The sequence below is a fragment of the Merops nubicus genome, unplaced genomic scaffold (assembly GCF_000691845.1).
Source record: "Merops nubicus isolate BGI_N331 unplaced genomic scaffold, ASM69184v1 scaffold10277, whole genome shotgun sequence".
NCBI lineage: Eukaryota > Metazoa > Chordata > Aves > Coraciiformes > Meropidae > Merops > Merops nubicus.
In genome coordinates, this window is record NW_008619610.1 from 1,289 (window position 1) to 11,816 (window position 10,528).

The following is a 10,528-nucleotide window of genomic DNA, read 5'->3' on the forward strand; positions in this document are numbered from 1 at the left end:
GACATCTGCTGAGAAGAGCCAGAATCTCAGCTATCAATACTACTCTCATGAGAACCCAATGAAGGCAAGAGTCCAGAGGCTTCATTCCCTACAGCCATATCTGCTTTTTCTCCTTCATCTTTAAAGTGGTTTCAGAAACGTAATCTTGTGTATTGTAATTGCAAGTAAATGGTGTCAACCACCATGTTTTGTTTTGGGCTTGATTTTACTATGCTTTGGAGTTACAGGACTTCATTTCTGTTCTTGACACTGCCACAAACTTAGCTTAGTGTTTCAGAAACACCTTTTAGATCTTTCAGTTTTCACAGTCCTGTTTTCAGATACTCGAAACCTATTTAAGCATGTGGAGTACTCATTGGTTGAGCTAAAGTCCGGCAGGAAACACAAGAACCCACAGTCAGTAAAAGTTAAAACCAAGAGCTAGGTCTCAATGGCCTGTTGTCTCCAAATGTCACAGCTCAGCAATATGACTGGGTAGAGTGGTGCCAGTAGCCACTCAGGAAAACAACAGGTTTGTTTCTTCTGGCAAAATTCGGCTCCTTCTGCAACACGGCGATTTGCAATAGTGCCCCCACTCTTGAGTGAAGCCTGAAGCCATAAACACATGTAGGGGAGCATCAGTTTGCTGCTGGGGCTTGTTCTGCTGAGCATAGAAAAAGGGACCTGCCCTTGTCTCCTGCTCACCTCCTTCCCCAGGAGAGAAAAAAAAAAAAAAACAACAAACAAAACAAATTGGCCTTTTGAACTTTTGAACCAACTGAATCCAGTATTTTGTAAAGACAGTGCCTCACATCATGAGTACTAAAGCTTTAGTTATACCTTTTCCTGGCTAAACAGAAGTCTAAGGCAATTCACCTGTCTCAAATGTGAGTCAGAAATTAAACCAGCCAGCTGACAAGCAGAGATGGGCATCCTTTTACCTGTTCCTGTCTGCTCTCCAGAATTAGCTGATGTTTCTTGAAGTTACTCTGGTGAATTAAAACAGATTCCCACTCCAGTATTTAGTCAGACAAGTATTAAGAAAACTTTTTGCTTGGTCAAAGCTGCAGCAGTACCAAACAGTGAGTATGACATGGTTCCTCCTTCCTTGCATGAGCGCTGCTGTAGCCCATCTTCTCAACAGATAATACTGTGCCTGAACTGGAAGCTTGCATCAAAGCCATGGTTCCTTCCCTGCTTAAGGGAAAATCCCTATTTTTAATAGCTTTTTCAAGAATATGTATTTTTTTTTTTTTTTTTCTTACTAGGACATTGCCATCTGTGTCATTAATAACATCACATAGAGGCCATGGCTTTTTTAAGAAAGTTTTCAACAGAAGTCGTTGTCAACAAGCTAATAGCCTGCTATGACATCAGGGGTGGAATTGAGTATGGATGACTCTTTACCTTTTCATCCCAGCTTTTGACTCGAAATGAATCAGAACTATTGAGACGATTGTGTAAGCCCAGGCCACTGCTGTTCATTGGTACTCATGAGTTCAATAGCTATGGCAGTCAAAGGGGTTGTACACTGTTACCATTCTGGGGCAAGGAGGAACTTGAGAAAGAAGCCTTTATTTAAGCAGAGTGTTGCTAATAGCTGTAACAGTGATTTGTTAATACATGTTTTCACATGTGAGAGTAAGCTGTATGTTTACTTTGACAAATCCATACATGTCTAAACTACCAGGAAAGTTTGGCACAGTCCTGAGCTAAAAGCTGTCCTGAGTGACAGGTATTGACCACAGGAATAAGCATCCTCTTTCTCATATATTCCAGTGGAAGCAGCATCATTCCTCCTGCATGCCCTAAAAAGCCAAAGGGAGGTTACTATTGTGCTCATTTTTGTAAAAAGCTGTTTAGCTCAAGTAGATCCTCCACCCTTAGTCTGGCTCACAGAGAAAGAGTTAGCCTGCCATCACCACCTTCCCACCCACCAAAGTCCCCTGCACAGCTGCTGCTTTGCTATTCCACTTCTGCATCTCCTGTATCATGAACCATCCTCAGAGGTCACAGCATCCCAAAACCATGTTGCAGACAGTGTGTTGCTGTTTGCAGACTTCTGCTACTTCAGTTCATATGAGGATTAAAAGACAGGTTTTCTCTCTGTGACAAATTTACCTTGCCAGTATTTTCTCATGGTGCTGGACACTCACCAGCTTCCCTTCCTTGGTTTACTTCTTATCTGTTGTGGTTTCTTCAAAATTCTCTCTTATTTTGAAGGTTTCTATACTTTTGAAGATGCCCTTAGTTTTGATGGTACTAAATCCCATCAGTACTGGTGACTACGGGGCTCTTAAACTAGATTGCCCAGCTGTTGCTGGCAAGACACTTCTCCAAGGGACACAAATCCTAGGCTTGCCTAAGCTTCCAGGCTCAGAAACCCCACTGCTTTCTTCATGACCATTATGCCAATCCGTATCAGCAGGGCTGTGTGACTTGAAGTCTTTGCCCCAGAGAGCAGGCAGGATTTGATTTAAGTGTTGATAATTCCACCAGTTTCTCTCTTGTCACAGGAAGTCGCTCCTGAGGTAAAGGAGACAATGGGTAGGATACTCCCCAAGTGAAAGCCGTGCTCCTGCTCCTAGATAGCTGCTTGCTTTGAAGTAAACAAGCAGGTCAGCCCACAAGCTGGCTTTCTTCTGGCGTCTTTGAGTCATCATGTTTGCACGACATCTACAAATAACTCAGATTCACTTTAAATAGGTGCAATTGAGTGCTTAGGGAGGGTGCACTTGTCTGCTCCAAACTGATTTGCATGGAACGGGTGCTTCACCTGTCTCCCAAAAAACTCTTCCAGCACACACCTAACAGACAGCTGTTCACACCAAAGGAAGGCCAATGCCTTTACCCGGGCTACAGTTTTGGATATAAAAGCCTTATTTCCCCTCCAAAGAAGTGAATGCTAATTGTAGTAAGCCACACACAGAGTAGTTCCTAAAAGGCAAGGAAAGTAAATGCAGGAGCTGAGTTCAGCCAGGTCACATCCTTTCTATCTGGGGCACTGCAGCAATCCTCGCCTGATACTTTCAGGTAGTCACTATATAATTACTGGGTTTGAGTTTTCAAGTTCCTACAGACTGCTCACATGTGGTGTAATGTTTCTCAGGCCAATAATCCTGAGTAAAAAATGCCAAGATAATGACATAAACTTGAGGGCCTCTCAGAGTTTCCTTTTAAAGAGGACCTGAGCATGTGACACTCTGAGAAAACCAATCTGGAAAGGCTTCAGCGACTTCAATTTTTAGAATATTATTTGGTTTACTTCAGGATTAGCCCGAAGCCAGTAAATATGCAAAAACTCAAAAAAAAGAATACACCAAACCTAAGATTAGCCATTCTAGAAGGAAAAAGAAAAAAAAAGTTAAAAAAGAGTAATTTTTCCCACAGTCTGCTGTCTTAAAGGCACAAAAGCATAGCTAATTGTACATGTAAAAACTTACTCAGCCCTCACAGCAGTACAAGCAGGGGAGAGCCTAGCTAGGAACAAACTTCACAGAAAATGCCCTCAGTGTCCTGGTGGGCAGTGAGCTGGGCCTTGGTAGCAAAAAGGCCAAAAGCATCCTGGGCTGTATGAAAAGGACCACAGCCAAGAGGCTGATGGAAGTGATTGTTCCCCTTTCCTCCGTACTCATTTAGGCTCTATCCAGAGTAGTACATCCAGTTTTGCAGGGAGTTCAGCAGAGAGGCCCCAGGATGCTCAGGAGGCTGGAGAACTTGCAGTGTGAGGAGAGGCTTTGAAATTGATGTGGTTCATCCTGGTTAAAAGATGGGATCGCTTTGGGATCGCTTACAGCAGCACCCAACACCTACGGGGAGGTGACCAAGGAGTTGGAGCCAGCCTTTCCACAGCAGTGAATGGCAGCAGGACAAGAGACTCAGGGTAAAAGCTGAAAGAAGAGAGATTCAGACAGGAGAAAGGACAACCTTTACCCCTTAAGGGGGCATCTTGGCAGGGATGCGGGTCGTCCAGGGAGACTGCTGGATCCATCTTGGAGGTTTCCACACCCCAACAGGGCACAGTCCTGAGCAGCCCAGTCTGATCTCAGAGGTGGCCCTGCCTGAGTAGGAGGTTGTGCTGGACATTTCCTGGTCTTCTTCCCTTCTGAATTTCCCTATGATGTTACAATCCTATATAAATAATATTTCTAAAGCATCGTTACTTACAAAGTCAACAAGTACAAAGGTATGTGGACCAGCATATTTGATGCCTAACAGAGCATTTCCAGGAAACCCACCTAAAAAGAATTGCAGGGTCTGGAGTCTGCACTTCTTAGCTGCTTTTTGCCATTGGAGTAGCATTTTACAGCCAAAAGGAAAGTCAGAGAAATTGCTTCACTGCTTTCTGATACAGCTTTTTTTTTTTTTTGTGATCTGAGCTATGACAGGGCTTAGGGGATCAGTCAAGGTGGACCTCATTATGGCAGGCCTGTACACACCTTGCCTCAAGCAGGTTACTGCCTGAATGACACAAATGAAGTGCCCAAGGACCTTTGGTGGGTTGATATCAGAGCCTAGCTTTATGTCATAACCACTCACAATGGCAGTCACTGGGACATATATTTTCACAAAGCACAAGGGCAAAAGGGAGATAAATCATCTATATTGTTACTTTCATTTTCACAGAGCCCTCTATCCCCTCTCCATCACTTCAAAGCAGAATACAGACCTCCTGGTCCATTAATGAAGGAAGTGCAATGGGAAGGATCCCAATGAAGAGAGCTATTTTATTGCCTTACCCTTCTACAGCCACCAGCCCTCTCTCTTTCAGCATAAATCTACTTTCCTTGTAATTCTGTGCCTCTTTGGAGAAAACATCTGACCACAGGGGTGAAGAAAGCAAACTAAATTGTTCCAATGAGCCTTTCAGATCTTACAGTGTAGGAATTTAGCTGTGTTCATTTGATATGGCAGACTGAAATGAAAGAAAAGAGTACAGGAGAGAACATAACCCTCCATGGGTTGAGCCTACCTTTTTCTTCTGAAAGACAATATGATTTAATCATTTGCCTTTAAGATGGAGTGTTCTTTAATGAGAAAAATAAAAAAAAAAATAAATAAAACCAAGACTGTGATCTTTGTGCTAGTAAGGGCATATGAATAGTAACACTATGACCTACTGGCAAAGGAGGGGTAGGGGAGGAAGGAAACCACTGGGCACTGGGACTCCCTCTTCATTGGTCATCCTAGAGCATCATGTGGCCAAGGCTCCTTTTTAAAGGTAACTACTGATGTCCTGAAGCTCATACTATCCTCCTGTCCTGCATTTCTGCTTGATCCCGTGCCTGGCAAAATGTGTGACCAATTTGTGGGCACCTGGAAGCTCCTTTCTAGCGAAAACTTTGACGACTATATGAAAGAGCTGGGTAAGAATTGTTATTAGGAGTTGTTTCTGGGACTGGGAAGGAATGTTAATTTTGAACTTTATTCCTTATTTGCTTTTTCTGGCTATGTTGTTTACCAAGGGGATTTTAGTCCAACTATTTTGATCAGATGGTTTTAAACTGCAGAACGTGTCTCTTTGAATTAGTGGTGTCAGCTTCCTATAATGTAGAAAAACCTTAATTCAGAGAAATAGCTTCAGGTAAGCCAAGTCTATGCATGTCTGCTTATAGTGTCATGAATGGAAGTAACCCACGTCACCGCAGTATTTTGTGTGGTTTAGCTTTTATCCTTGGACATACAAAGCAGTGTAATGTTAGAATGCAGCAAGCTTCTCTATGTCTAAAAGCAACACACCTAAACTTCTTTGCATTGCTACTAGAGTATGAGAATGATTAATTGTCACAGCTACGACAGTGAATGAAGCCCTGTAGCTGCCTCCAGTAAATATTAACAAAGAAAATTGCATGGATTCATGCAGATACTTGTAAAAGGTTTGAGGACTAGCACTCTTCTCTAAAGGTGTAGGCTTCTTGCTTAGAATTGTAATTGGGCTTCAAAAGGTTTCTACATTCTTTTAGAGTGGAGGAAGTATGGGGTGACTTGTGCTGGTTGGATCAGTACATGTTAAAAAAATGGGGATTTATTTGGAGATTAGGGGTAAAATAGTCACTGACACTTAGACAGCATTCAGACAGCTTTCAGTGAGACTCTTATACTCCTAATCTTTACCCTAGATTTTACTCAGGACGTAACCATTGCCAGCTATTTCTTAATCATTTCCTTTTATTTAGCCTAGCCACTGATAAACATAAAAAGTGTTTGGTTTTTTTTTTTTTCGTGTTTGTTTTTGTGGCTTAGAAACTCTCATATATTTCTACTTCTTTATTTTCAGATACTGTTAGCATAGAAGTTAGTGTACAAATGAACACAGTTATTTCAAACAAGTATATGTGCAAATAACAGGTATTAAAATCTTATCTCAGTCTTCAAAATACTGCTTCTACTGTTCTGACAATGACAGAGCAGAGAATTTCCTTATGTCATCCCACCTGGCTTGGTCTATAACAATACCAAGCTGGTGAAACAAATACGAAGGAATCTCTGCAACATAGAGTTAATTAAAAATTCGGAAATAAATAGGGAAATCGGCACTAAAGTTGTTTGGTTTTTTTTCCCCCAACAAATAAGAGAAAGATGTTGAGTAAAAGTACAAATTTCATAGTGACCTGTCTTATTTACAGGTGTGGGATTTGCTACCAGGAAAATGGCTGGTGTGGCCAAGCCCAATGTAACTATCAGCATCAATGGTGATGTGATAACCATCAAAACAGAAAGTACCTTCAAAAATACAGAGGTCTCTTTCAAGCTGGGTGAAGAGTTTGACGAGACCACAGCAGATGACAGAAAAACAAAGGTGAGTGCAAAACTGTCACTTTCCAAAGTCACCTCTCAACAGGGAGGTAGGAGCAGGAGGATGGAGTTGTGATTTTGACATCCAGTGTAGACATGCTGCCTTCAAAGGTAAGAGTGCTATGGATGCCTGATGCTTCAGTGCTGTTTGGACATGGAGACAGTCTTCTCCTCAACCCAGAGCACCCTGCTGAAACAGCTGCGTTTGTGTCTTTTTCCTTTGGCAGAATGTTGTAACCTTAGACAACGGCATGCTGATCCAGGTGCAGAAGTGGGACGGGAAGGAGACTATCATAAAGAGGAAAGTGGTGGATGGGAACCTGGTGGTGGTGAGTTCATTTTTGCTACTTCATCACTGAACTCATTGTGCATAATTCATGTCTGACACGTATCACATGGGATTCAAACATGGGGAGTGTTTCCATCTGAAAGGACTGTGCACTTGGCAAGAAGTCTCTCTGAATGAGTCTGGAGTATGTACTAAAACTGAAATGCTGCTAAATTAATAGAATGGTATGGAGACACCTGCTCTCCATTCATAGCAAGACATAGTTAGGAAAGAGTTGAGAGGAAAAAAAACCAGCATCCCTGTGGGGGAAATTTTTATATATTAGAAACTTTAGGTCCTGGACCATATAGAGGAAGTATTAGCCAAGTTCATGTTAGGTGTGTGTGCTCTGTGCTGATGCAAAATGTGCCTGTTCATCTCCAGTAGAGACTCAATAGCCCTCTGTGGGAACTGTCCTATGAATCACCAACAATTGTGTCAATAATACAATGTTAAAGCAAAAAAAGAAACCCGTATTCAAGCTCTGTTAGTTGGTTTTATCTGCTCAGAGAGTATTGTCTTGGACTTGGTGCCAACAAGGCCCACCTACAGTTTAGGGCTTCCTAGCACTGCTCTCCAGTTTTAGGAAAGACATTTTGAAGAATCTGGGAGGGGACTAAAACTCTGTTCATAAAAGAGTGCTGAGATTCTTACATGCTACAAAACAATACATGAAATTCCTGAAGTTCTGCCTTTCCCTGGAGAAAAATACGTGTCCATAAATTTAATATTTAATTTTCTTTGGATAGAGACCAAAGGAAAACAAATAGAAATAATTTTCAGTAACAACTTTATTAGGAAAGACTGAACAAACCAGAGCTTGATCTAACACAAAAATAGATGAGTACAGAGCCTAAGATGCGGAGGCTGACACCAGCAGCTGCAAGTCTGAAAGCTGTGTAGGACTCTGTATGTGTATGTGTGGGTATGTGTGTGAACGAGACAAGCCACAGCTGCAGAAGGTGAATGGAAAAAAGGCTAACACCAAGCTACCGAGTCCAATCACCCTCCAAAGAAGTCCTAGGAGGTTTCTTTGGAGGTTTTTCAGAGGGGATTAGAAAGCTCCTGGGGATCACTGGAGAAGTCCTCTGATCTTCTTTCAGTCCTATGCTTTTATTTCAGACTTCTGATTCTGAAGCTCTCAAACTTGAGTTTCACTGTTTCGGTAATTGAGTTTAAAGGAGGAGAAATGCAATTTTTTTCTTACACGGGTCCCCAGCAGATAAGCAATTCTTTACCTTCTGACTAACAAGCATTTAGTGAGAGTTAAAAGCTGATCAAATTTGTTTCTCTTTCCAGGAATGCACCATGAATAATGTTGCCTGCAAAAGAGTTTATGAAAAAGCATGAAGAAGCCACCTTCACACAGGACTAACGATTAAAGCTGCAGAAAAACAACTTAATCGAAGAAAAAAACCTCCACAAATCCATTTTAAGAGAACTGTACTTTTTATAGATATATCCTAAAAAAGTTACACTCAGCTAGTCAAATTTGTTGTGGCTATTCAATAAAATGTTATGCTTTCTACAGCCCGTGCTTGTGCTGGAGTTTATCAGAAAGGGATCTGGGAGGGACACAACACAGGAAGGGGTGCTGTGCAGGAAAGCATCCCGTGAGAGCTAGCACCACTCCCCAGAAGCGTGACCCATATCACTGTGGAAAGAGGATCACAGACAATCCAATGAGTGGCACCTGTGTGACAGTAAGAGATGTAGTCATGGAGAGAAAAACATCCTCTGGTGAGCATTGCATGTGGGCTACCCACTGCAAGGAGTCTGTGCACAGCAAGGGTAATAACGGGGCTGCTTTCCTTGGCTTTGAACGAAGGACATTGCTCCTGGGGCAGGGAGGAAGGCAATTACTGTGGATGCTCGGCGTTGGCTTCCAGTGTGAGCAAGTGTTGTGGTTTAACCCCAGCTGGCAGCTAAGCACCATGCAGCCACTCACTCACTCCTCTCCACTCCCAGGGGGATGGGGAGGAGACCAGAAAAAAAGAAAAAGAGTAAGTTTAACGAGTTGTGATAAGAACAGTTTAAGAATGAAATGAAAATATAATAATAATAGTTAAAAAATCATAATAATAGTAATGAAAAGGAATATAACAAAAAAGAGATAATTAAAACCCAAGCGATGCACAATGCTATGTATTTGCTATAAAACTTACTTCCCACTGACTGATGTCCAGCCAGTCCCTGAGCAGTGATCTGCCCCTCCCAGCCAACTCCCCCCAGTTTATATACTGAGCATGGCGTTCTGTGGTTTGGAACATCCCTTGGGCTAGTTCAGGTCTGCTGTCCTGGCCGTGCTCCCTCCCAGCCTCTCGTGCCCCTGCTTGCTTGTAGAGCATGAGAAACTGAAAAATTCTTAACTTAGGATAAGTGCCACTTAGCAACAACTAAAGTGTCAGCATGTTACAATGTAATTCCCACACTAAATCCAAAACACAGACCTGTTCTGGCTAATAGGAAAAAAAATAACTCTATCCCCACTGAAAGCAGGACAGCAGGGAACCAGGCACCTCCTCCTCACACAAATATCACCAATTTTAAAACTGGGGATCATCTGAAGTGTCTTAATCTTGTCCTCTTCCACTTGATGTCTGAAATTAGAATTGCTGTAGCTCTCAGATGGGATTGTTTTGTTAATGTTCCTTTTCTTAACGTCTGTTGTTGCCTTAGATTACACAAAAAAGCCTTGAATTACAAGTCATAGCTTAAAAAGTGCTCTCAGGCTTATAAAACATCTTTTATTTTATAATATCTCTTAGTAACCCTAATAGTCCACATTCTTGGAATATAAACATGTCTGAAATTTATGCTCTGAAGAAGGCCAAAAATTATTCTCTAAAAAAAGACAGTAGCTTAGTGATTTCTTGAATAATTGGAGATAATTTGTCTCTGGCAAACAAAGGTGTGTGCTCTTAGATCTGGATGGAGGTGACAGGACACTTTTCCAAGGGCTAAAGGCGGATCAGTGTCTTGTCCTTGCCTGCAGACCCGCATAGGTCCCCTTCTCTTTTCTAGTGTGCTGAACTCTTCTCAAAGAATCAGAAACCATCTCACAGTACTCCTCTCTGAAAAAGGAGGATCTCACCAAGCCCCTCCAAACCCCGCGGGTGACATGCTTGTCACAGCAGGCATGCTTGAATGCTGAGAGGAGATCTTCACCTGTTTGCATATTTGCTCACGACTCCTTTACAGGTTTCTTGGATGACAAGAGGGAAGGCAACTTACACCCACAGATTTTTAGCAGCTCAGGAGAAAGAGGAAGCAAGCGTTATTCTGAGCTTTGACCTTTCTGTTATTTTTCTGGTTTTCTTTTAATGTTTTGTTTCCACTGGAAGGAACTCAGAGTACTTTTGCATCCAGGCTAATGAAGAGCCCAGCTCTGCAGCCTGCCCTGAGCTGCCACCCATTGCCTCAGCC

General features: G+C 42.2%; 1 protein-coding gene across 1 annotated transcript; it reads left to right on the top strand.

Moving 5' to 3' along the window:
* The first annotated feature begins 5,217 nt into the window (after positions 1–5,217).
* On the top strand, positions 5,218–8,632 carry LOC103776342 (fatty acid-binding protein, adipocyte-like). The gene is made up of 4 exons (XM_008943849.1): positions 5,218–5,345; positions 6,606–6,778; positions 7,002–7,103; positions 8,402–8,632. The coding sequence occupies exons 1-4, from the start codon at positions 5,273–5,275 to the stop codon at positions 8,450–8,452; spliced, it is 399 nt and encodes a 132-aa protein (XP_008942097.1). The 5' UTR covers positions 5,218–5,272; the 3' UTR covers positions 8,453–8,632.
* Positions 8,633–10,528: the final 1,896 nt, after the last annotated feature.